The sequence below is a fragment of the Limanda limanda genome, chromosome 14, assembly GCF_963576545.1.
Source record: "Limanda limanda chromosome 14, fLimLim1.1, whole genome shotgun sequence".
NCBI classification, from domain to species: domain Eukaryota; kingdom Metazoa; phylum Chordata; class Actinopteri; order Pleuronectiformes; family Pleuronectidae; genus Limanda; species Limanda limanda.
In genome coordinates this window covers 6,294,500-6,320,831 of record NC_083649.1, presented here as the reverse complement: position 1 = coordinate 6,320,831, position 26,332 = coordinate 6,294,500, and the positions used below count along the sequence as shown (strand labels likewise).

At 40.6% G+C, this 26,332-nt stretch overlaps 3 protein-coding genes across 3 annotated transcripts; 2 read left to right on the top strand and 1 right to left on the bottom strand.

Moving 5' to 3' along the window:
• Window positions 1-1,187: 1,187 nt before the first annotated feature.
• Window positions 1,188-3,517, bottom strand: alkbh4 (alkB homolog 4, lysine demthylase). Its single transcript, XM_061086091.1, has 3 exons — window positions 3,406-3,517; window positions 1,995-2,183; window positions 1,188-1,794 (listed from the first exon to the last, which is right to left on the bottom strand). Exons 1-3 carry the CDS (start codon window positions 3,514-3,516, stop codon window positions 1,273-1,275), a joined length of 822 nt encoding a protein of 273 aa, XP_060942074.1. The 5' UTR covers window position 3,517; the 3' UTR covers window positions 1,188-1,272.
• A 1,907-nt stretch (window positions 3,518-5,424) lies between these two features.
• Window positions 5,425-12,027, top strand: lrwd1 (leucine-rich repeats and WD repeat domain containing 1). The gene is made up of 15 exons (XM_061086515.1): window positions 5,425-5,504; window positions 5,682-5,916; window positions 6,292-6,411; window positions 6,519-6,665; window positions 6,756-6,848; window positions 7,126-7,479; window positions 8,497-8,611; window positions 8,750-8,856; window positions 9,235-9,445; window positions 9,654-9,726; window positions 9,868-10,011; window positions 10,273-10,376; window positions 10,479-10,640; window positions 11,645-11,754; window positions 11,884-12,027. Exons 1-15 carry the CDS (start codon window positions 5,425-5,427, stop codon window positions 12,025-12,027), a joined length of 2,199 nt encoding a protein of 732 aa, XP_060942498.1.
• Window positions 12,028-15,427: 3,400 nt separating this feature from the next.
• Window positions 15,428-26,045, top strand: bckdk (branched chain ketoacid dehydrogenase kinase). The gene is made up of 11 exons (XM_061086402.1): window positions 15,428-15,800; window positions 18,314-18,382; window positions 18,484-18,594; window positions 20,971-21,018; window positions 22,872-22,991; window positions 23,194-23,292; window positions 23,464-23,537; window positions 24,044-24,172; window positions 24,305-24,394; window positions 24,569-24,727; window positions 25,590-26,045. Exons 1-11 carry the CDS (start codon window positions 15,555-15,557, stop codon window positions 25,732-25,734), a joined length of 1,290 nt encoding a protein of 429 aa, XP_060942385.1. The 5' UTR covers window positions 15,428-15,554; the 3' UTR covers window positions 25,735-26,045.
• The last annotated feature ends 287 nt before the right edge of the window (window positions 26,046-26,332 follow it).

The window sequence follows — 26,332 nt, the reverse complement described above, 5'->3', positions numbered from 1 at the left end:
GACATTGAATGCATGAAAAGTTATGTTTTTGTTTATGAAAAATAAATGTTGATCAGGTCTGTGAAGGAGTGAGCAAATATGTATCTTTTACTGAAGTAACAAAAATAGTATCATCAGTATGATACTATTATTGTACACATGACGAATTGCCTCTTTCAAGTGTTATTACTTTATTATGATAAATACACACAATAAATCAATCAATATGACATTGAATGTTATACTGTATTATAGGTGTACGGAGAACTGAAAAAATACATAATACAATAAATAAAACATCAAATGCATGAAAAATAATTTATTTGTGTTATTAAAAGTATTAACAGCTACATTTGTGAAGAAGAGCAAGAACAATTTTCGGCCTGTTTCATCACATTGGCAGTTTAGAGAGGATATGGACAATCTTTCTGATGAAACAACCAGTAGTTGCAAGAGAATCGACACCACAGGAGTCAACAGAGGAAGTTGCCATATGTATGATGTAAATGAGATTATAACATTTACACAGGAGCTCTCATATGAGACACAATGGCTCACTAAATCGTTTGATGAGTATGAAATGACATGAATAATATTCATTGTTCTTTCACACTCACTATATCTCAACCTGATAGACGGCGTTCTCCACTGACACTGTTCTGGAAGGTCAAGGTGGAACCAACACCTGAGAGAGAAAATTCACATTTCTTTTTTCTTCCTCTTTTCTATGCAACAACTGCATTTTGACATACTTGTGGACATCAATACATTTTACGTTTGACTTATTCATTGTGCAGATTTTAACCAATACGCGCCTCTAATCTCTGGAGCATTGTTGACTCACAGGTCAAACCAATCCTGTAGTGCCTTCAATTGCTTTTGGACAAACAGAGTTCAGGTCAAAATATTAACTGGGACAAACTTAGTCAAACAGCCACAGGAGAAAAGGGAATCAATAACAGCAGTCAAGTCCACAAGTCATGACTCTATGCACTAATGATGTGTGGGTTTCTTTTTCTTATTCCTTTGCAATCCAAACATTCATATTCATATTAAAAAATCTACTGTGCACTGGTCAATTTCGTAGAGGACAGGAACTGGTGATGACAGTGTTGTGTATCCTCTGTTAACTGTTGGGTTTGGAGAGGAGTCACAGGTTCAAACTTCAAGCCTTCAGCCCTATGAAGGCCACATCTTCATCCTGTTTAAATGCAGAACAGTTCAAGACATGTCCATGTAGTCCAGACTCCCATCTCTGATTATACAGTTTTTCTTTGCCATCATCAGATCAGCTCATATTGGAGTTCCTTGAAAACTCAAAGCCATGTCCAACAGCTGCGCACCCAGCTCTGCCTGCTGCCCTCCAGGTAGGAACTCTGCAGACAGCTCTCTGTAGGTGCTGCAAACTCTACGCTCATGAACATGCTCCCTGTGAATGCCGTGTTTCCACCTGTGCCGTGCCTCGTCGTATAACACCACCAAAGATCTGCGAGGGAGATGCAAGGCTACCTGGACATCCCCTCCCAGTCCCAGCTCAGGCAGACCCTGTTCAAGCGACATGGTGAGAGTGGTGTCTGATAACATGTTGATGGTGACCAGGCGCTCCCCCCACAACCAGGAGTCGTCGAGGTGTGGGTCGATGGCAGAGCCTCGCTGAGGATGGTAATCCAGATTGCACTGCTCCACTGGCTGGAAGCAGGAGAGACTGGGCTCCTGCTGCATCCTGAGCACTAGTTCTTGGCTTAAAGCAGGGAGCCCACTGAAGCCAGCCACACGTACTTTCTTTTTCTTGAAGTTCACCTTTGGACCAAAGTCCTGCAACAACAGAAGAGGAGAATTTTGTTTATTTCATCAGATAATAATAATGTAATTTTTGTAAACGCTTACATTTACACGTATTGTACTCTTGGTTTATTCAAATGTGTTGCTGTAATTGTATCTGGGAGGAGTTAAACCTTGTGGCAAAACTACCAAAATGTCAGAGCAAGCCAATGTTGATTTTCATTTGTCATAACCTGTTTCCTTCGCCCAGACTGGGACAGATTCCACACATCCTGGTCCATGGAGCTTATCAGCGCCTTCTCCTCTGCTTCTGATATGAAGTTCTCCCACAGGAAGACACCAGGAAAGGGGAAGGACAAAGCCTCTGCATCATCGCTAACAGCCAGTCTTGTCTCAGGATTGTAGAGAAAATGATGCACAACCTTCGCATTAAATAAAAACAATTACGTTAGTTTTACTATAAATTACTAATAACTGTTAGGTCATTGTGTAATGATAAAGCACAACGTTACAGTAATGAATGAATGCCTTTATCAGAAAAGTGGAAGGTTCATGACTTTAGTTACTTCCTGTCCAGGAAGGACAATGTCACTCAAGCAACGAAGCAGCATAACTGTCATAAACAAAAAAAGATCTTTCCTAGCAGACAGTGGTGTAAGTATTATATTTGAATGACATAGTACATTTAGGTACTTGTACTTTACTTTACAGTTTTTACATTTTACAGCTACTTTAGTAACTTTTTAATTTAATGCTCAAATAATTTTACACACAAAACATATGGTGTGCACGGAAATATGATGCTTTGTTTGATACTTTAAAGTATGAACAAGTAGTTGTAACCATTTAGCTGATCTGTCAATTTGTCCAGTGACAGAAAATACATGTTTGATAATCATGTGAGGAATATTTCATGCAATATTGGATCATATTTAAAGGTTCTATGATGATCTATTTTTAATCCTTTTTAATTAATCACAATGGGTTAACAAAACAAGACGTTTAATGTTGTGACTTCGGACTGTTGCACAACTTTCATAATTTTCTAAATTAATCAAGTTCACTAATCGGATTCCTACAGAAAAACGTATAAGTTATAAATCATCTCAAACTCAACCAGTTGCAACAGTAAAACGCTGCTTACACATGAGTCATAATAATATAGAGCATTGTAGTCAGAGGGGACAATTAACTGAAATAGTTTACTTTATAAGTATTACTTTATCTATATAATAAATGTGCATTTTTTTCCTGATGACTGTCAAAATACTTCTTACATTTCCAACGCGGCTTTTACTTGTGATAGAGTATTTAAGGGTATGATATAAGTAATTTTACCTAAAGGATCTCCTCCTTGCTTTCTAGTGGGCACAAGTGACAATAATGTAGTAACATGTGGATGATTACTTCCGTGTATGTTGTTGCAATAAGAATAAATGGAAGTAAACGAGCTCATGTTTAACATATTTGCACAAAGTAGATTTGTTTCTGAACTTTTTGCAGAAGGACTTGTCTTTTCGGGGAGTCTGGACTGTCCTGTGAGGGCACCCGTAGCTAGCTTTGAGTGCTGTTAGCATTAGCTTTGTCGCTTTCCTGCTCATTGAAAACGATGTTAAGGTAAAAACAGTTTACAGAAACATTCACCTCAGGTTCACTCGGCTCCAAGTGACTCGTTCCCTTCACCTGCTCACACACCAGACAGCGGCGGACGCCTTTACAAGCACAGCGGGGGTCGCTGCTGTCAGGAGCAATCATCCTGCTGCTACTTCCGGTATCAGCCTAGTGAGCTCAAAGTGCTGAGCATCGCCCCCTAGCGGAACCTGCTTGAATATTCACAACCGTTATTAAAACAACTCATTTCAACTGAGAAATTAGAAGCGAGGAAGTTTATTTTTAATTCAAACTATTGTTATCTTTTAAATTATTTTTTTTTAAATTAAAATATTCTGGGCAGGGGTATTTTATCAAGCTGATACATACTCCTGGAATCAAAACTTGAATATCATATCATATCATATCATATCCAGTGTAAATGTATTGTGTACAATTAAGAAATAACACATGAACTCCACACAAAGAGGAATTTCTCAAACCACTGCATTCAGCCATTTATAAATATTTTCTCTTCATACAAACACTGCCCCCCCAATTTGAGACAGTGCCAGGAATAAATTAGGGCCAGGCAATAAAATAAGATCAATAATAATCACAATATAATTATCATCAATGGTAATTTAACAACAGTCAAATATAAACTGATTATACTGCTTATGCATGGTGCCAACACAGTGAGGATGTATAAACAGAACTGATATCTTGATGATTGATTGTTATTTATCAAATGTCAACTGAGAAGAAATATTAATGTCACATTGATAATTACTAATATCGCCTGCTATTGACATTTTTATCTTGATATAATCTTTATCATATCATATAATAACATCCCTGGTGCATATGAGAGGTCCCGTAACGTAGCAACGGCTCTGTGCTTGTCACGCATGCGTAGTACTGGGCTCAGCGCATGGCTGAAACCACGCCCACCGGATGTGCATAGAGTTTTCCCGGGAAAGCTCAGTTTGTGGACGAGCTTCGTTGAAGCTGCTGAGGAGTCAGTGAGTAGTTTAATCTACATTATTATAGATGTATAATATATAATATCACAGCTATGATCAAACTGGTGTTTGCGCTTGAGTTGGATATTCACCTAGTCAAGAATCAGTGTTTTGTTGTATGTTATTATGTGACCGTTAGAGAGTCGAGACACCAGGAAGTGAAAGTGCTTCAAGCGTGGTTAGCCGAGCTTTGTTGTTTATCAGCAAAAACACCCCTCGTTTAAGTTACTTGTTTTTACTTTACAAATATTTTATGATAAATCCTGAAAGAAGAGTTTATGAAAGTAATCTGAACTTTGTTGGAGCTTCAAATACAACAAATATGGCTTTAATTTATGATGAGTGATTCTCTAGCTTTAACTGTCTTGTATATACACAGTGAATGTGTATTTTGATTATAGGAATGATATAGCAGTTGTTATTTTTGTTAAATAAAACAAGACTAAACAATAGGAACCCAAACAGTTTTTAAAAAATATTTACCTCCAATTAAGTATCGCATGTTCCTTATTATTACTCAATGATGCCTGTTTTTGAATGTGCTGCTGTAATATTGGAAACTGTTGTGAGACTGATAAAGGATTATCTTATTTCTATAATATGTAATATTTCCTGTGACCGACACATGTTTTTGGAAGTAGGAGTTTTAAGAATAAATCTGATTGAGCTGTGGTTTTATATAAAATAGACACGTTGAGATGTGGCTGCATTTTATATGTTGAGACCGTTGTCTAGTCACAGAAACTTGTGCCCCAGGGGGTCCGTTTGCACTTGAATATGCGTAAAAGCAATCAAACGAGCTGAGTGGTCAGACGCTTCTCCCTGTGGTGCTCGTACAAATGCAAACTTGACTGAAACCCAGTGAGACAAAGACCTTGTTAAGACCTGGTGTTCCTGCTGAGAGAGCCAATCACACAAGTGCTCAGCTCCCAGTTTGGGTGTGAAAGCATTGAAGTGTTCGAGATCTGATCACTCTCCAAACACCCTCTGTGCTCTGCAGTTGTTTCTTTGGTGTCTTAACTCAAGAGTTCCTCCCTACAGATATACAATGGAGAAAATAACAGAGAAACTACTGCTGGAGAAAGGTTCTCCCAAAACCACCAAACTGGACAAAATCAAGACACTGAAGTAAGCTGGAACTTTCCCTCTGTATTTAGTGTTTGCTCTGTAGGTGTCAGTTTATAACCTACAACCTTCCTCTAGCCAGGAGAGTCAATAATAATGCTGAGATTAAACCATTGCCACAGATTGTATTTAATTCCCTGCTCTGTGGAAACACTAACTTGAAGCTCTCTGCTCCTCTAGTCTGTCCAAGCTCCAACTGAAGCATCAGGACTTGCCCGTCAAGCTGCTGTCCGGTCTCAGGTCCCTTGAGCGCTGGGATCTGTCTGGGAACAGAATCCAGGAGTTCCCCAAGAACCTGGAGCTGCCTGCGCTTCGCTACCTGGACCTCAGCGACAACCAGATGGAGGATGTTACGACTCTGGAGTCTCTCAGCGGTCTGGAGGAGCTGAAGCTGGAGGACAACCTTTATATCACAGTGAGGACACGGTTAAAAATGCAGAAATGAGAATATTCACACTATTTATGCGACATAATGCAGAATATCAGTATTTTCCTATAGGAATGATTGGCAGTAAAACTTCATACTTACACCTCAGGTACTGGAAATGAAGGGGACTTGATTTGGAGCACCTCTCTGAATACATTACCTATATTTGTATGCTAATGAAGTGAATGAAGCTGCTTTAACGTTATTTAACTTTAAGCAAACAAGTTCAAACTAATACCGGACATGTTAAGTGCAAAGACAAACGTGTTGGTATAAAAGATCCTCATTTATTAATGAGATGATTCGCTCAATTAGGGGAAAAGGAATGATAAGTAGACTTTAAATGTTGGTTCTCTTCCTCAGGTGAGTGATAATCACAAGCTGATGGTCCTGTTACCCAAACTGAGGATGTACAACGGTAAAGATATCAGTACTAGTGCCAACCACCTGCGCTTCGTCTACAGTGAGAACCTGAGGACCCGGGTATGAAACTGACTGATTATTTTTGACTGGTGTGTCAGTTATCTACAGTATCTAAATTGTCAGACTCTTCCTGATGTCGGTGAACAAACTGTCTTTTGTTATTTTAGACAATCGCAGTTTGGGAGAAGAGCTTCACTCTCCCGGATCCCGTCACAGCAGAGAAGCTGTCGACCCTGGAGAAGAACTTTGTCAATGCCGCCCGGCAGCAGGTTAAATACGGACCAAGCTCAGTCTCTGACTTCACCAAATGGAGGGTTAGTTCAAGATGTCTTGTGCCGACATTTTCTTTTGTTTGTCCGTCTGTCCTTTTTAAGTAACCATCTCTGTGCTTCGGTTTGTTTAAGGTGGAGATTATAGCTAAAGAGTACCTGCTCTCTCTGGTGGAACCAAAGAAAGAACCGGAGAGCAACGAAGTCACTGAGACAAAAGACAACTGTGTAAGGATTTGAGGGATGAACTGCTATAACTTCATGTTTGGACCAAGCTTTACTGGATGTTCATCGTGACTTTAAACTGGGCACTCTCTTCAGATTGTAATGGTGGCTTCTTTTGCTCAGTGTGGATCTAATCAGGTTTTTTGTTTACTGTGCAACAGAGAAAATTCAAAAATCTGTGGTTATGTCCACAGCAGTTATATATATTCAAGTGATAGTATAGAAAATATGGCATTTTCAATCTCTACTGTGGTTTATATCATGCATTTGCTTTTTTCAGGAAATCTCAACTCCTACCAAGAGGAAACAAACTCCAATAGTAGATGCCAACGTTAGACTGACGCCTCGCAAAAAGCTGCGTACAGATCTCCCAGACTCCCCGGTCCCAGCCAGTCCTCGCAAAACTACCCTCCGCCTCAAACCTCAGACGCTAACCGACGGCGTCCGGTTGAGCCCCCGCAAGCCCGAGCGTACTCCGTCTACCCCCAAGAGAGGGCGGCCGAGGAAGGACACGCCCAAGAGGGCTTCTAACATAGAGGACACGGCTCAGATTGAACAGGAGGAAAATATCATCAGAAAAGTTTCTTCTGCCACAACAAAATACGTGATGCCGATAGTGAAGAGCTGCAGCAAGGTAAAGTAGATGCATCAGATAAGAGAAACAACTGTGAGGCATCAGCATGTGGTCATACAATATCTGTATCGGGTTCAATCCCAATTAGGGTTGCAAAATTCCGGGAATATTCAAAGTTGGAAACTTTCCATGGGAATTAACGGGAATTAACGGGAAAAAACTGGAAATGTTGTGGGTAATTTATACTAACTGTATTTACCTTGTCATATACAGACATAAATATAAACATTTTGTTGTGTCATAGGCTGATTTGAGCCCTGAGGAAACTTTGGGCACTTGACTCTATGCTTCTGCATCGTTGTGTCATTCTTAACATAGGTCTTTGCACAGTATTTGTAAATGCACACAGCCTTTCCTTCTACATTGGATGAGGTGAAATGTCTCCACACATGAGATAGTGCACGTGGCATTGTTCTGTAGAATAAGATGAGAAAAAAGTTTGTAAAAAAACACTAATGCAATGCCAGAGATATAAATAGTTAGCCAAACAATTGGAATCGTCTGTAAACATATTTTACAATTGATGGATAAATGAATGGAAATAGGCTAGATGAACAGATGGACAATCCTCAATCAGCATGCTAATATATTTTCTCCAGTAATATCATGGAAACTTACCTGACTAGTCCTTCACTCTACAGCAGGCCTCAATAGCCCTGCTGTAGAGTGAAGGATGCTGGGAGTTATCTGTGCATGTGATGGAAGAATGCACAGTGAAGGGTTGAAACTCAACGTGCAGCGTGTACTGCATTCCATACATCTTTAAAATAGAGTTTTGAATGATGTTTGTATTGCTCAGCGTTTAATTTGCGTATTTTTTAATTTTTTTTCAAAATTCCCCTTAACTTCCCATGGAAAGTTTCCACCGCTTTGCAACCCTAATCCCAATACTTTAATAAAGTGGTTTTCTTTTCATTGTTCATCTTGTATCTGCACAGAACCTAATGCTCAGTCATTGTGTGTTGTGTCTTAACATTAAACTCCTTTCCTTTATGTTCCTGTTTCTTCCCTCTGCAGCCGTTGCGTCTGAAGCCTCTCCACGTGCTCCAGTGTCACAGTAAACAGGACAACCCAGACGACCTCTCCACTCAGCTGTGGGCCTGTGCTTTCCAGCCGCTGCCAGATTCCACAGGTACATGACCATCACTTCCCTCACTTGTTTCAAAAGCAGCTTCAGAGATCTTTTTAAAAGCTGGATTAAATGATAAAAATTACAGGTTTTAAAAATATGCTTAGCTCTTCTTTGTAAATCTCTCTCCTGTATTGACAGATGATTCTGCTGGAAGCCGCTTGGTTGCGACCTGTGGAGGAGACTCTGTCTGTGTGATTGACTGTGAAACGGGGATGGTGATGAAGAAGTATAATGTTTCCGGAGAGGTCTGTTCCGTTTATTCTCCAAGATTCCAGTAACTTTTCTTAGAATAACTTTGGCTGAATTAGCTTGTGAAGAAAAATTTAAGACGTCATAGAAATTAATCAAATTTTCCATCCTCGTGGTTATGACACAGTTTCCCCCAAATTACCAGGAATCATCTCCTATTTCTTCCCTGTGGTCAATGACATCTGCTCATATATTTCAGCTTGGAAGAATCTTAGGTCATTAGCACATGTGACATGTTATTTTTGTAAGTTTTGATAAATCTGTGATGCACATGATAAAACTGGTGCTGCAGGAAAAGAAGCCTAATCTTAGAAAAATTGTGTGGATTAAAAAAATTGTGTTTATGTCCTAAAATGTTTCTTCTTTTCAAACAGGAGTTCTTCTCGTTGGCCTGGTCCACGGTGTTGATGTCCCGGGGAGGGGGGGCCCCGGCGCAGCACTGCAGCATCCTGGCAGCCGGTGGAAAGAGAGGACTGGTCAAACTGATCCACCCCAGAAACAACGTGGCCTACGGGGAGTTCAGAGCCAGCGGCAAGGCGCTGTCCGTCCTCCGCTTCAACCACCAGCAGGGAAACTTCCTCTTCAGTGAGTCACTTCTTACAGAGTCAAATCCACAGTTTCCACACCAGTCTCCTGGTTTAACTGAGACCCGCTGCATTAAATCAGTTTCAAACAATCAAACATTATTTGCCTGTAAAGTTTTGGACAGTCCCAGTGGTTTTATACCTGACTCAGGATCTTTGACATTCCTACTTTGCGGGCATTTGTTCATCCCACACCTTTTCTCCTGCAGCGGGATCTTATGATAACAAGATCGTGATGTGGGACATCGGTGGAGTGGACAGCCAGTACAACTACAAAGTTGTGTGAGTATTTCTGCTTCTGTAATTCACAGATTAGAAATGTGTCTGTAGAACAACAGTTTGATCGGAAAGTTAGGGCTGTTTCTTTTTAAAACAAGTCACCAAAGTTTAACTTTAATATTTCTGCTCTGTTTGTTGATCCAGTCAGCTGATGCTGTTGGAAACCAGCGCCACCCCCCTGCACATCTGCCTCCCGCCCAAGTCGCCCGGCACCCACCTGCTCACGGCCTGCGAGGATGGTCTTCACTGCTTCAACACACAACTCGGGAACAACAGCACCACCAAGAGGTAAAGACACTCATCACAGGAAGATGCACAAATGTTTGTTTTCTTGTAGGTGTCTCATTCTTTCAAGAGCTTTGCAGTGATGAACATAAACGTACTTACAGATTCCACGTTTTATAGTAAAGATGGTTAAAAGGAATGCCCTCATATTAATGTAGAGACAGCAGCACATGTCTGCGTGAGACTGGGTTTGTTATCTGGAGTTTTACTGTGTATAAAATTATACAGACTGACAGTAAAATATGTGTTTTTATTCTTCAGTAGGTCCAAGGAGATGGAGATAACTTTCCCCATTTATAAGAAGGAAGACAAAGATCATGACTACCACACTGTTGATGGCCTGAGTTTCCTGGCTAATGACATAGTTGGTAAGAAAAGCTCTTACAGTGGATTTGTTTTATTTACGGAAATTCGAACATGTGCCCACATCTCAAATTGTAATCCTTGTTACTCCTCTGTTTCTCCTCTAGCCTCCAAGAACCACCTGCATGGTTCTATTTACTTGTGGAGCTGGAGCAGGACAAAGGCTCAGCGGCCGGACAAGAAGAGCAGGACGGTGTGTGCTGTGGTTCTGGCCGAGCTGCAGTGGGCCAACACAGAGATTCCTTACCTGGCTCTCAACACCTGCCCCGGTAAGTTCACATCAACAGTCGAGCTGCGTTCACCATGTTGGTTTCATTTCTTAAATCATCTTTTCAAGGCACAAAAGCTCAGTGACTCTTTCCATAAATACAATCCGAGTTTATAGTTTGGAGGGTTTATAGCACTTGTGGTAGCTAGGGGGCGCCATCAGCAGTCGAGTGATTTCCACGTTGCTCGCCAGACTTTTATTACCTTCAACTTTAACAGCTTGTTTTGTACAAGGAGGCCGTCGACCATATGCTTGGATTAAGGAGTCTGTCAGTGGCTCGAAGGAGAGGGACATAACACAGACAGTTTGTTCTGCTTCAGTTCAGCCACCAGCTTGTTTGTCTCAGTTTGAGGCTCGACCAGTTTACAGTGTTTCCTGAGCTTTGTCTTTGAGAAGCAAAGAAACAAAGTCTGTATGTGAGGAGCAATTTTGTTTAAAAGCATTGTTCTGAGGATTAAGACTTTGTTTCCCACGAGCCTGGATAGGGTTAAAACCTTTAAAATAGTCTTTCATGGGGATTCATTAAGTTAAAATCAACAATAATTATAATAAAACTATAAAATCAGTTAAGAGGCACAAACACACCTTATAATATGCCATATGAAAATACAAGAATGGTTAAAAGTAAAAAAGAATAAATTATATAGTCGCCTCCCTCAAGAGGGGTAGCTGCCCTGGCTCATCTTTATTGGTATAATGATTAAATGAGTAAAGCAATGTTAAAAATTATATATCATTTCTATCTATATTCAAACATATATATACATGTATAAACATGCGAAGTTTGATTCAAATAGAAACATGTAAGTGCAATTAAAAAAATAAGTGCTAAATCATTAAAATAAAAGGTGTAAGTGCTTTAAGATAAATTGTCATTTACTTAAGCGGTCAGGCATTTAGTTGTGATGTTTAAGATAAGGAGTTAGGGAATGTGTTTTGTGAGTAGTTCCTGCTGTGATAGTGACAGTTGAATATGTGTGTGTTTGTTTGTTCCCCTCTCTTTAGGACAAGTCTACGTTGTGTGTGGTGACGACAAAGGACGACTGTGGACGTACCACATCACCGACCTCCAGAACAACCGGCTCCAGAGCGGGAAACCCATTCAGCCCACTGAGGTATCGCATAGAAATGTTCCCTTACTTCATAACTCTCCTTGCATGAAATATTGTTGGGTAAAGCCTATGGCAAGGACAGTTTGTAAACATCTCTTATTTACACACTCTTTTCTTTGTTTGTCTTGGCAGGTGTTGGAGTGGCCGATGCCATTGAAGAAGGGTCACAGCCAAGTGGAGGGCCCCTCCATCAACAGTGTAGCAATGGACCCTGAGCTACGCTACCTGGTGGCCCTCAGTGACAAGAACATGGTGATAGTGTGGAAAAGAGACTAGTGCTCCTGAAGAGAACAGACTTTAACTCCTGAAGGGAAATCATACAAGTGATTAGAGTTTCTGTACTGGAGAAGCAACAGTAGAGAATGTACCAAATGTTGGTATATGTGAGAATGCGTCCAATACAAAACTGTTTATGTGATGGAACGTTAGGCTGTCAGTGAACTGCCTTGCTGGAAGTTTCTCCAGGATCTGTTTTTTTACTCATTTCCCTCCGTTTGAGTGAGGAAGGTCATGTTGACCCTGCTGCTGCAGCTACATCCGTCAGAGCCAAAAAAACACCAGATAGTTTAGAGATATACGATAACAATTATCAGTATTTTCTATTTGAAAAATATGTTATTCCACACACACACACACTTTTATTTTATACTGAAAAGTCACAACTGGAGGCGATAGTTGAGTAAAGTAGGAAAAAGAGTTATGGATCTTTTTTATGTAATTTGAAAGTACAAATCCCCTAAAGTCCAACCTCTACAAATATGATAGCAAACATTCAACAAACACATTTTCTGTAATTCTGGTATATAGGGGTTAGACCTTTAAACAGCATAAGAACTGTAAATAAATATGCACAATTTAGGCCAAATAACCAACCCTACACTGTAAATTGAGCTGTAATTGGTCTCAGGTATATTTATCTGAGGTCTTGTTCTAAATTCCCTTGAACGTGTGGTTTTATTTTAGTCCTCTGCTCAGTTTCATGTCATGGTTTCAGTTTGGTTTTCATAAGGTGGCTCCGTGTTAAATATTACTCTCCTCAGTTGTAATGAGAAGCTGCTGACACTGGTACTTTGCTGTTCTTTTACTTAATGAGTAACTGAAGCAACTGAACATGGTCCTGTTCACCACTGTCAACGTGTCCTCAAATAACCGAGAGATGGATGAGATATCTGTCCAGCAGCTATTTTCAGTCATACATACAATTTATCCATTTTTAATTATATTTTCTTCTTTCACCTTGAAATGTACATATTTATTTTTAAATCTGCACATGTATGAGCTGTTTAAAGACCAGCCTTGGACCTGTCTGTGTAGTGGCGCCTTGTAATGTGCTGAGATGTTCAGGAATGCAAACACAGCAGCGTCTGCTGCTCTGCAAGGACGAAGTGAAGATGCAGCTGGAAAGAGATTTCAGCGTGAGAACAACGTGTTCCTTCCTGTGTGTTTACATTGATCTGAACACACAGTTTTATCCCACACTAGTTTACTGAGCCTGAGTATTTGTACCAGTTTTGTACATGGACTTTATTCATTTAAATAAAAAAAGGCTTTGAAAAGAATGGTCCAAAGGTGTCTCTATTATTATTTTATTTGAACTGTACCATGTATTGTAATTAAATCCGTCTTTTTCAGATTTAAAACACCTTTAAACCGGGAACATAATCATCCATGATGCACTGTTCAGACTGGGATTTAGTCAAATTAATTACATTTCAATTTATTCCTCTAAAAGCTAAAAGCTGCATAGTATTGTCCCTATGGCATGGAAAGATAATCGTCACAACTTGTGTCTGGATTACTGTGTCAAAGTGTCCCTCACCTCTGAGTAACAACCACCTCCTTTTAAATAAAGACACTCGCTCGTCCTGCGAGGTCTAAGAAAGGAAACTATAATAAAATAAGTAAATACATTTCTCAATTGTTTGATCTGTACTGTTTGATCTATAAATAGTGAGGAAACTGAGCAGCTGTAATGGTCTTCAAATGGCTTCTTTTATCCAGTTCAGGTCCTCAAATGATTCACTTTCTATTTCTATAACTGAGAAGCTGGAAAAACTGACATTTTATAGAAAAGATCATTTGAACGATTAATAGCCGAGCACTTGTTTCAGCTTTATTTTTAACCGAGCAGATGTTTTGTCTGAGTGTCTGAGTGTAACCTTGTATACACAAGCATTGCACACATAATATCCAATACAGCAGGGCTGCAGAATAAAATCAGAAGGCAAAACGCTTGTGAATACTGCACAGAATCAGAATCAGAATTATTTTAATTGCCAAGTATATTTGAACATACAGGAAATTGCCTTGATGTGGTTGGTGCACATAAATAACAATCAGACATTAAACAACAATATGTATATATATAAATATATATATAACAATATAAAACAAAACAATATATATAGTGAGAGAGTTATGGGCACGTACAGTGCTAAGGTGCAGAGATTTTCTGGAATAGGCGGTGACCGTTAATATTCATTAACAAAGAAAACAGCTGTGTGTGTGTGTTGTTGTGTGTAAAAGTAACTCTGGTGACTTGTCAACTGAGGTTAAACTAAGTTAACCTCTTAGTAAACTGAACAGTTGCATATATTGGAAATATTTGAAATTGCCACTGTACATAAAAACAAAACAACAATATATACAGTAATAACAACAATATATGCAGGTGGTGTGAATAACATTTTTTTGAAACAAACAATTTAGTAGCACTTAAACTGCACTTACTTATAGCACTTTGTGGTTTTTGCTTAATTTATTTCCTCAAGAAAAACCTGGAAAAGTCATGGAATTGTAAAATGTTTATTTTCAGGCCTGGTAAAGTGCTTGATAAAATATACTGCTCCATATACTGGAACACTTACTTCACATCATATGTGATATGTGTTAATATAAACCATATTGATATTATATATCATTTTATAAAATAATATTGTCTTTTGCACGCTCTGTCTACATATTCTTACACTCATAGTATATTATATTATCTATTGTATAGTCAAATACTTTTTATTCTTTCTACCTCAATATTTTTTATTTTATTCTATTGTATTGTATTTTACTGTATTCAAATATACCGGCTACTATGACGACTTAATTTCCCTTTGGGGATGCATAAAGTTATTTATCTATCTATCTATCTATCTATCTATCTATCTATCTATCTATCTATCTATCTATCTATCTATCTATCTATCTATCTATCTATCTATCTTTCTATCTATCTATCTATCTATCTATCTATCTATCTATCTATCTATCTATCTATCTATCTATCTTTCTATCTATCTATCTATCTTTCTATCTATCTTTCTATCTATCTATCTATCTATCTATCTATCTATCTATCTATCTATCTATCTATCTATCTATCTATCTATCTTTCTATCTATCTATCTATCTATCTATCTACCTATCTATCTATCTATCTATCTATCTATCTATCTATCTATCTATCTATCTATCTATCTATCTATCTATCTATCTATCTATCTATCTATCTATAAAAGGTGATTCTTTCTATGATATGAAGGAGGGGGTGATGCTGCTTGGCTCCGCCCCCCTCCTCGCTGACCAGCCGTCCTGACGTCACCCCCTGCTCGCTCTCCCATTGGCTGACGCGTACAAAGCCCTTTCTGTTCCTCGTACTGTACCACAGACGTGCGACCATCATGGTTCGACCCCGGTGGCTCCGCAGCAGCATCTGAACCCCTCAGTGCTCCCCCGGGTTTAGGGTCACACGACCCGGTCACAGGCACACAGGCTCCCCGGCTCCCCCTCCGGCTCCTCCTCGCCTCCAGATGCACCCCGGGCTGGCGGGTCTAGCGGCGGAGATGCTCAGCGGGGCTTCGGGCAGGATGAGGCCGAGGCTCGGCAGCCTCTTCCCGGCCGCGGGCACCAGGACCGCACCGCCACCACCACCGACCTCCAGCTCCCGGTTCCGCTCCACGTCCTCCGTGCAGGGCTTCACGGAGCTGGCGAGGGAGAGGTCCAAGTCCGTCACGTCCTTCTACAACCAGTCCGGCATCGACGTGTCCGCGGAGAAGGTGAGGGAGTTGTAGGATCTCTAACCCGGTTAACGGCTCCTCCTCCCGGGGACCGATTGTCTGTCCGGTCGGTCGCGGTAAGCTAGCTGTTAGCATCTGACAGTTAGCCGTTAGCCGCCCGGTGTATGCATGTGTGTGTGTGGTGCGTTCAGGGACACAAGGCAGTGAATGCAACTTTGTATTTGTATTGACAGGTTAATTCACTTCTAGACAACATGTTCCAGACCAGAACCGGTTTCCAGTCGCTCTCTCCCCGCTATTCTGATCGATTTTACCCGCAGGGCTCGGACGCAGTGTCCTTAGCTAGCTAGTTTTCTTATCCCGTTGAATTTAGCTTAATAATCATTAAAACCTGAATAAGATTTATTATTTTGAGTGTAGAAGATAAGCTGTAATTTCCCACTAGGACCACACAGAAGGTCACTGGTATCAGACCAGTAGATGTTGATCTTTGAACGCAGCACTGTTTGATCTTGTCTCTTTTTGGCTTTGATACAGATAATTAAACATTCAATTATATGAGATAGAAATGTACCAGCTCATAAGTAACAATTAGGAAAGTTGTCTTACACAAATATACCCAGTTCTCTTATATAACCCACTTATTTTGGTCAAATCATCCCTCTCTTCTTCTTCAGTCCATGTTTGCCCCAAAGTGTTTTGATCCCTGGCACAACATGGATGTTTTGGATGTTTTGTCCCAGATATCAGATCCACATGAGTCTTCCTCATGCAGCTGCACGTCCAAGATCAAATCCTGAGATATGATAAACTCCTACTTCAGCACTTTTTAAAACACACAAATGACTGGAGTTGCAAAGGAGTTGTGATCTTTCCCTTGAGGCTGAATCTCTGGAGTTATTGGCAAGCTTTGATCTCTTCTCTTTATCTACAATCCGGTCTACTACCACCACTCGCTCCTTGTGTACCGTACAGTTTCCCGTCTGGTACGGACGTGCACTCATGCCTCCCTGCACTTGAGCAAATATTTCCACAGGGTCGTAGCAGCAGGGGTCATTGGAGGGTAAACACGGACACACAGCCTATAAACTTAATGGCTGTTTCCCTCTTGTGCACCACTTTGGCCTCATTTGGACCTTAGGGCATTAACATGAGATCAGATCCCAGTGGGAGTCTGCATTGGAGGATTGTGGTTTGGCTGGTCCCATCTCAAGTCACGTTGCAGGCTTTTACGACTTTTATACATGTGGTCCTCCATATGAAGATAAGAACTCCAGATACAGCAGGTCCCAGCAAGAACTGACTGCAAGAGGAACGTAAACAAGACCTGGGATTTGGGATGATAGAAGCTGCAGCTAAATATGAGGTGTCACTGGAACACTTACTTCACATCATATGTGATATGTGTTAATATAAACCATATTGATATTATATATAATTTTATACAATGTCTTTTGCACACTCTGTCTACATATTCTTACACTCATAGTATATTATATTATCTATTGTATAGTCAAATACTTATATTTATACCTCTACTATATATCATATTACATCATACTCTTTGTATATTCTTTGTAAATATAAGTCTATATACACATATTTATACATGTGTACATGTTATTTTTATTATTATATTTTCTATTATTATTATATATACTGTTGCTGCCATTATTACTATATACTGCTATTATATTGGTATAATTACTATCATATATAAATATATATTATGTTATATTATATACTATATATACTGTACTATTTTTATATACTGTCTAACAATAACATTACCATCATATCATCAGTACTATTACCATCATCTTGCCACTGCACCATATCTACCTATTAATCTTGTGTTTCTGTTTTTATTCTTTCTACCTCAATATATTCATATATATACTATATTCGAGACTCTAAAAAAAAAGGATTATAGTTAATTTAACTCTGAATGAGATGATCACATCTTTGTATGCCATCATCTGTAGGTGTAACAGTCTTGTTGGTTCAGTGACCTGTGATTCACCACCTGCTGTCTCGCATTAGCACGTTTCCCTGGCTGAGCCTTGTATAATATACTGTGTGTATAACACTATATCATTTATCACTAAGTAGATTTCAAATAAATGTTTGGCTCAGAGGTTTAAATTAAACTGTAGGTATATTATTTCTCGTAGAGCACAACCATTTCTGGACTGTCAAACCCAATATTGACATTAGAGAGTTAAAACACATGATAGTAAATTGGTCAATAATCATTTGTTAACATGAGCTTAATGACCCTATTTTAATTAATTTGTAACAGAGTTAAGCAAGAGGTACAAACAGTGTTTAATTTAGGATTGATTCTTTTGTGCTGCTAATTTAATATTAATAAGATATAAGCATTAATAATGGGAAACTTGTCACTGTACTCTTAATTTTGGGAATGTGTCCTCCTGAGGAAATGGTGAATATATAGCTGTCTTTTTCTTTATCACTGTTTATAGAAGAAAGTCTCTTTCCCCTTGAACCTGCAGTGTGAACTTTATTGTCTGTGTCTTTGTTTCCTTTAGGCCTCAGTGCGACTGACCTTAGCCACCCTGTTGTATTCTGGGAAGTCTCCTGATGGGCATCACATCTTGGTAAATACGTCCTCCACATTGAGGGTACCTGTAAGGAGAAGCTGTTTGATGTCTTTGACTCTTCACTCACTACCATCCCTGTGTCTGTGTGTGATTTTCAGAGCAGTGCCAAGTATCTACAGAAAGAGCTGCCTGTACGAATCGCTCATCGCATCAAGGGCTTCCGCAGTTTGCCCTTCATCATCGGCTGCAACCCCACAATCCTGCAAGTGGTAAGATAACACAATTCTCCCCCGGCTCTGCTCCTGGATACAGAGTGAAGCTTTAAATGAAGTGCGGGTGTGTCAGTGGATGTTATAATCAGAAGGGGACCAGGAGGCCACAGCACAGTAGAGGCCTTGACTAAATTTTGGATGAAATTAGCAAAGTACTTTCTCACAGTGAGTGTGTGCGGCTGCAGCCTCCATTGTGGGCAGAGCACTAATTACGGAGTTGGCAGATCCGTTTGTCCCACATGTCCTGTCCACGTTTTCAAGTGTTCCTGGGCTGGACATCAAATTACCCCTGATGCCCGGGCCAGCACCTTGCATTGGAGCTCACTGCCGTCAGTGTGAGTGTGATTGTTGTATGAAAAGCTCATTTAACAGCAATGCAGCCATTTAGCGTTTACTCTGTGTAAACCATATATACAGTCTATGGTGTACACACAGCTGCTGTGACAAGGAGGGCACAGCATGTGACTGAAAAAGACAAAAATACTTTTGCATTGAGCCACTTACATATAAGTTGTACAATTTTGTACAATTTTAAAATGTTCTTTTTTTAAAGGAGACATATTATGCCCATTTTACCGCAGTTGATATTAGAGACGGGAATCGGCAGGGACCTCCCGATACGATACTATCACGATACATAGGTGGCGATACGATATGTATTGCGATTTCTGTGGGTATTGCGATTCTGTAAGTATTGCGATTCGATATTACGATTTCCTGGGATTTCTTTTGGTTATTTTTTTTTTTAAATACTGGACCATGGAAAAATGTTGAATCATTCCTTCAAATACAACACAGTCAAATTCACTTTGAACTTTACAAGTTTTATTTCAAATATTAACATTAACTTAATGACTGCCGGGCAGCCAATAGAGAAAATAAATAAAAATGTGCCATATTATTGTATTGCCCCAGTCAACTGCACACAAACTGACAGATTAAGAAATGTATGCCACTTAGGCTACTTTTAAACAATAAATAAAAGGTAAATTAAATAGAATGAATAAAAGTTTACTTAAAATATAAACTTTGAAATAAACAAAAAGTAGGCTATTGTTGTTTGCATGTAGGCGATACAAAGCTAGTGCTTGGGTATGTTTAGATTCTTGTGCAAAAACAAGAGCTGGTCAACATGTTCTGGGGTCATGTTGCTCCCCCAATATATCCCCCCCGGTATAAACCAATAAATATGTTTTAAAAAACAAAACAAAATTATTAAAAAAAAAATCGTCTTTCACAAGAATCGCGATTTGTAACTGAATCGATTCTTCCCCCCATCCCTAGTTGATATGGTTCCTTGGGGTCTTAATGAAATGTCTGAAACATATTTGGGTCAAAATATGTAGTATCATTTAAAACAGCACCTTTTACCCTGTCTAAAGCAGCCCTCCTCAGATTGCCCTGGACGGTAGACATGCTAGATACCCAAATTAACGTGTAGAAGAACTACAAAAGTGGAATTTTCATAATATGTCCCCTTTAAGGCTCGACACGTGAACTCAAGCTACTTTAGGAACACAATGTTTTTCTGCTGAAGCCACTTCCTGTTTTCGACGCTTTGAAGGTTGTTCTGATGGAAACTGTCCACAGTCAATGGAAGCATTTTGCACATACTAAATTCTTTTGTATGGAGGTGTTGGCATAAGGCTCATTATACACAGTTGTCCCAAACCCATAAATCTGACTCTGACACATAAAAGCAGTCGTCAGATTTTCTTGCACGCAAACAGAAGCAGTAAAACAACACCAGAGTCTGGAATCAACACGTGTGTCATGGTTTCTATTTTCAGGGAGAGTTCCTCGTTTGTCTTGTGCAGCCTTCACGTGGGAAACGTGCTCTGTCTCTCTCCCTCCCTCTCTCCCTCTCCCTCCCTCTCCCTCTCCCTCTCTCTATGTATTTCCAAGCAGGCCCTTGAACTTTCACCCAGATCCCTTCCTTTTTGGCAACCCGCAGCTCCTCTGTGCCGATTACATAAAGCGTGACTCCCGTTTGAATGCCACCAGTTGAATCGAGGTTATGGCGGCTTAATTCACTGCCGCAGCTCTTTCATTGACCAGTAGCACAATGGGCGCCGCAGGTTTAGAGTTTCAGCCGATTCGCATCATGAATGAAAAGCCCCCGATATGATTTCAGCTCGTACGCAGCTGTGCACTAGGCGTTGTTTTCTGTGGGGGAGTTGTGCAAGCTTTGTCCCTAACAAAGATGTTTTTCTAAGAAGTGTTCTGTTTTGCAATGTGAGCCACGTGTGGAGCTGTGCTGCCTCAGGGCCCAGGCAAGGGGCTCAGCTGCTGGTGTGATGATTTCTGCCTGGGTGGATGATGACTAAAGAATCTGTTTAACCACAGACTCCACCTTCTTTCTTTCTTTTACAGCATGAACTGTATATCAGAGCGTACCACATGGTCAGTGACTTTCCACAGGTGAGTTTCCTAACCACACCAAGACACACAAACACACTCAAACAAACACAAGGTGACAAGTTCAAGTTCTTCCTTTCTGCACGGAACATCATCATCCATGACCTCAAACAGGAAGTGGGAGCATTTGCTTTCATTTCTCATAGTCTTGGCTGCTGCGACTTCAGAATTGGTTAAGCTCAGCTGCATGTGGTCTTCACTCAGTGCTGCAGATCAACTAAACCCAAAACAATAATATAGTTTCCATCACATCAGGTCTGAATAAAAAGCCCCAAGTGACGTGCAACCCCCTCCTCCATGTTATTTAATTTACAAAGACCTATAGAAGAAAGAGACTCAAATCTGATTGATTAAATTGAAAAAGGTTTGTTTCCCCCTTTTAAATTCTCTTTGGACAATTTCCCTAACATGCTGTTCCCTGCTATAAAAATAGAAATACTTTCCCACCCATGGAACAGGCAGCAATAAAAGTTGTGTAATAGGTTTTATTCTTGTATGTTTGTAGCGGTGCTGCGTGTTTTCCAGAGTTTGGAATGTCTGAAACTAAGATCACGTATGATTTTAACGTCTTTTCTAGTCATTATTGAAACTGTCATAAGCGCACATCTTATGCAATCTTAGTTCCCTCTGGATTCAGTTACAGAAAACATGTGCGTGCTGGAATGTGGGTCGGTCATCGTGGTTGTTAATTCTTGACGCTGACAGTGAACAGCCTCAGCTTTGGCTTCTTACTCAGTCGCTTTGTCCTTATGGCGACCCGGCAAAAAAGGCAAACGTGTCCTACTTGGTCCTGCGTTCATATTTATTACACTGCAAATATTCATCGTACCATTCTGTTCGGCTCTATATAAAGACAGCCGGGAGTGTGTGAATGTGTTTGTGTGAGTGGGCATGTGTGGGCCTATTTAGAACCAGATCATTCTGTCCTGAGAACGCACCCTCTTCTATTTTCAACGTACATATAGATTCTGCAGAGGCAGAAGAATGTATATGTTACAGTGGATGTACAGTACGTTAAGTGTGCCCCCTACTGGTGGGTCTTTATAGCATTAAATCACTATGGATGTTGTCTGTTTTTTATCTGAAAACTTTGAACAGATAAGAGGAATATATGACGTTGATCTACCAATTTGATAAAGTAATAATCAAAGAGATTTTCACTGTCAGAGATACCAGCAGGTGTCGGCCATTATTAGCTCTGAAGAGAATGAGGTTGAGAAATCGCCTTTTGTTCAGCAGAGGTCAAAAGGGTTCTTTCATATGCACTTTTTCACAAAACCAATTCCCTTTTCTCATTTTCTTTAATTACAATTTCTGTCCATTATTATCATTATCAAGCTGCAGGTTTTTCACATTAAAAGCCAGAAAAGGATGTGATTATGCCCTTCGATCAAATGGGGGCATTTGTTGTGAAACATACATGAAGTATATGAGGGTCACTTATCAGCAATAGGGAAATAAACACTAAATTAGAGGTACATGGAAACAATGAATGAATGATAACTGAGTTTTTGTGGGCAACAGAGTGGTTATTATGATGCAACTCTGTCGTTCTACTCCTGGATTTATCGCAGTGAAACTTTACATTCAGATGAATTTATGAAAGCCTCAGGTAAACATAATAATAAAACATTTTATTTATAGTTGCCTTCCAGAGCACCTTACACGGCAGAGATCAAAACATGAAAACAAAAAACAATGTATCCAAAACACCAATAAATTAACAGTGAATAAAACATGGTGTTTTCAGTGTTTACAGCAAAATAAAGCGTGAGTAGAGAAACCAGTGACTTTGATTTGATCCTGTCACAATGGAAGGAAGTGACCTTGACATGTGGTGATTTTGGTTTTGACAGATAAAAGATCAGGAATCTGATGCTCGGTTCTGTAAACTGGTGCAGCAGCTGCTGGACGACCACAAAGACGTGGTCACCATGTTGGCTCAGGGCTTCAGGGAGTGTCGCCGGCACATCCAGGTGAGAACTGCCCCCCCCCTCCGCACCTCATGATTCAAGACAGAGACAGTTTAACTGCAGCAGGGATGTTGGAGATGATTCATAACTGATGATGCAATGAAGGGACTTACACTTAAGCTTTGTTTAATTGAAATCAGTCTTTATTTAATGAGAGTTTCGTCTGTGACGCAGGGAACTTTTCTTTTCCCTTTCATTTTTTCAGGACGAGTCACTGATCCGAAGCTTCCTGGACACGACGCTCTGCTCTCGACTGGGAATCCGAATGTTGGCCACGCACCATCTCGCCCTCCACGAGGAAAACGTACGTCTGAAAATATCTACGATTCAAATGATTTTAACGTTTTTGAAGTGTTTTGTTTGCCTAAATTTTCAAATTACTCTTTCATAAACATTGGTGGGATGTGTCTGAACAATCCAATCTCTTTCTCAATGCTCCACACTGACTGTCAGGGTCATTTCTCTGTGTTCTCAGCCTGATTTCGTCGGGATGATATGCAGACGCCTCTCTCCCAAAAAGATCATCGAGAAGTGGGTGGACTTTGCCAGGTGGGCGCTTGTGTACACGGCCGTGTTTGTTTATCACCTTCCGATGACTTTGTGTGAACGAGATATGAGCTATCAGTCCTGTTTACTCTCAGTCTTATCATGAAGTGACATTCAATGAGGTCAAAAAGAACATTTCACATGTCAAATCTCTGTTTGTGTGTGTTTGTGTGTGGACTCATAATCAGTGAATAGCTGGGAAATGAGCTCGTCTGTTATCGATTGGGTCAACACGAGGAAATCAACACCTGATAGATATGATTCTCTGGCATGGATAAGTTTCAACAACTATGCTATAGATTACTGGGAAATTAGTGTTTGGTGAATTAAACACTAAAGTTCCCCAAATACTGTCCTGTCCATTCAAGCATTTAATACCAAATTAAAGTTTATATTTTTGATTTATAAACCGCAAGATGAATACATGCCAAATTTAGGTGAAACAAAATAAAACCTATTTAATAAAAACAGTCTTTGTGGTTTTCCATATGTTCCTCTTGTCCCACCAGACGTCTGTGTGAGCACCAGTACGGGAACTCGCCCCGGGTGAGGATCAACGGACACGTAGCCGCTCGCTTCCCCTTCATCCCTCTGCCGCTGGACTACATCCTGCCCGAGCTGCTCAAGAACGCCATGAGGTGACGTTAACACTCGTTGATCTGCCTGACTACGTGATTCTCCGGGAAACCTCGAAGAATTTAGCTATTTTTAGTTTGTGTCCTCCATAAATCATAAACTGTCCATAACAAGTGTCTCTGTCCCCCCCCCAGGTCCACCATGGAGAGTCATTTGGACACTCCGTACAATGTGCCTGATGTGATCATCACTATTGCCAACAATGACCTTGATTTTGTCATCAGGTGAGTGGCTGTTCAACTGCAGCTGGTTTCATGAATATTTCAAGTTCAAAATCCTTAAATGAACCAATCATAATCAGTAAGATTGTTGTCTGCGTGTGTGTCAGAGAAAAGGACGCAGCAGTGGAGTGTTGTGCGACTCACAGGCTTTTTAACACACAACATGGTTTGTTTCAGGATCTCAGACCGTGGAGGTGGAATCCCTCACAACATCCTGGACAAGGTGATGGATTATCACTTCAGCACGGCCGAGGAGAGCGCCCAGGATCCTCGCATGAGCAACAACCTCTTCAACAACATTACCAACAGTGGAAACCAGTCCAGCCCCATGCATGGGTAAGACTGGGAATGTACACTTTGTTCAGTATAACTTTTAAGTTGTGAGTGTAATTGTTCACATACTTTCCGTGTACTACATGTGTACTATGCCTGTTCCTGGAGTCGCTCACTAGATGGGACTTCACAGAACGTGGGCACATTTCAATTCTGTAAAAAACTAGAACGTACTGCCCCTACTGGTCATATGCATATTGCATCCTGGTGCTTTCTGAGGACATGAACAATAAAAGCACCAAACGGATGCAGGATACATGAAGCAGCCCTGATGTGGACACTTAAGACTAAGTGTCCACATCAGTGTTCCTTCCACTGACCTGAACAATCATAAACGGTCAATGATTAGTACACTATCTTTGTCCGTAAACATTGAAGTTGTTTTGCAGGATTGTGTTTTATCGTCTATGAAATGTCACACTGACTTTTTACCTCTGATTGCACGTGTCTAGATGAAATCCCAGATGTGTATTTGTCCAGTAGATGGTAAAAGGTCTATTTATAAAGCACTTTCCTGCTCCTGATGATCAATACTCTTTGCAGTACAGTCATCCACTCATTCAAGCTGCATTTAAGTGCAGCACTTACATCAATAATCTGACCGCACTTTCCTAAGTAACATGACCGGACAGTCTTCCTCTTGTGAGATAAGTTTGGAAAAGCTTCATTTGCTGATTATTGTCAAATGAAGACAAAACGCATCGAAAAACACAATTTCAAACTTCCTCAAATTGTTAAAGCGGATGTTCACCACTTCCTCCCCCACTTGTTTTCAACGCTTTGCGGACAGGCGACCATTTTCATCCAGCTGTGAAACCCTCAATGCTCGATGATTCATTGCCTGTGTCTTTCCCCCCCCCGCCAGGTTTGGCTTCGGCTTGCCCACGTCTCAGGCCTACGCCGAGTACCTGGGCGGCTCCTTGTCCATCCAGTCCATGCAGGGCATCGGCACCGACATCTACCTGCGTCTGCGCCACATCGACGGCAAAGGAGAGAGCTTCAGGGTGTAAAGCTGCCCCCCCCCAGTCATCCCTGTAGACCCCCACCTGGGATTCAGGCCGTGCAGGAGTGCAGAGGGGCTTCCTCCTCCTCCCGGGGGGCTGGCATGGACTACAGGACGTTGGTCCACAGAGTGATAACCTACACAGTATGTTGTCTCACAGAAGCTCCTCATTTCACCAACCCACTACTTGTTTGTATTGTGTTTTGTTTCTTTCTGCCTTAGACTGATTATAAGCTATGTTAGCTGTCAACTCGATGATTTCAATTGTTTTTTTCCTCTTTGTGTATTGTACCCTGTGGCTTGTTGTCTTGAAGGTTTGCTGGGGGGGGGGGGGTGATTGTGTAGGTTCATGGGACAAACTGTGCACGACAGTGATAGTTAGCTAGAGAGGAAGGAGACGTTCACTGTGAAGTTAATTGTTGCATACGCCTCAGAATGGGGACGGACGTTTTGATGGACGACTGTTTCAGATGTTTCTTCAGAGACACTCCAGCGACTCGGTGGAAATCTCCTCCTCGACCGTTTGGATCCACAGATCCTCGCAGAGCGTTATCCGCCGGTGGGTTTTAGTTCATAAGGACGATTGCGACCGTTTGCAGTAACAG

Coding starts and splice junctions, on each gene's coding strand:
- alkbh4 (XM_061086091.1), bottom strand. CDS start 3,516: ATGATTGCTCCTGACAGCAGCGACCCCCGCTGTGCTTGTAAAGGCGTC. Junction 2,184..3,405: donor TGGAGCCGAGTGAACCTGAG/GTGAATGTTTCT, acceptor TTTAATGCGAAG/GTTGTGCATCATTTTCTCTA. Junction 1,795..1,994: donor AGTCTGGGCGAAGGAAACAG/GTTATGACAAAT, acceptor CTGTTGTTGCAG/GACTTTGGTCCAAAGGTGAA.
- lrwd1 (XM_061086515.1), top strand. CDS start 5,425: ATGGAGAAAATAACAGAGAAACTACTGCTGGAGAAAGGTTCTCCCAAA. Junction 6,849..7,125: donor CTGAGACAAAAGACAACTGT/GTAAGGATTTGA, acceptor TGCTTTTTTCAG/GAAATCTCAACTCCTACCAA. Junction 10,377..10,478: donor CCTGGCTAATGACATAGTTG/GTAAGAAAAGCT, acceptor TTTCTCCTCTAG/CCTCCAAGAACCACCTGCAT.
- bckdk (XM_061086402.1), top strand. CDS start 15,555: ATGCACCCCGGGCTGGCGGGTCTAGCGGCGGAGATGCTCAGCGGGGCT. Junction 24,173..24,304: donor CTGCTCAAGAACGCCATGAG/GTGACGTTAACA, acceptor TCCCCCCCCCAG/GTCCACCATGGAGAGTCATT. Junction 24,395..24,568: donor GACCTTGATTTTGTCATCAG/GTGAGTGGCTGT, acceptor GGTTTGTTTCAG/GATCTCAGACCGTGGAGGTG.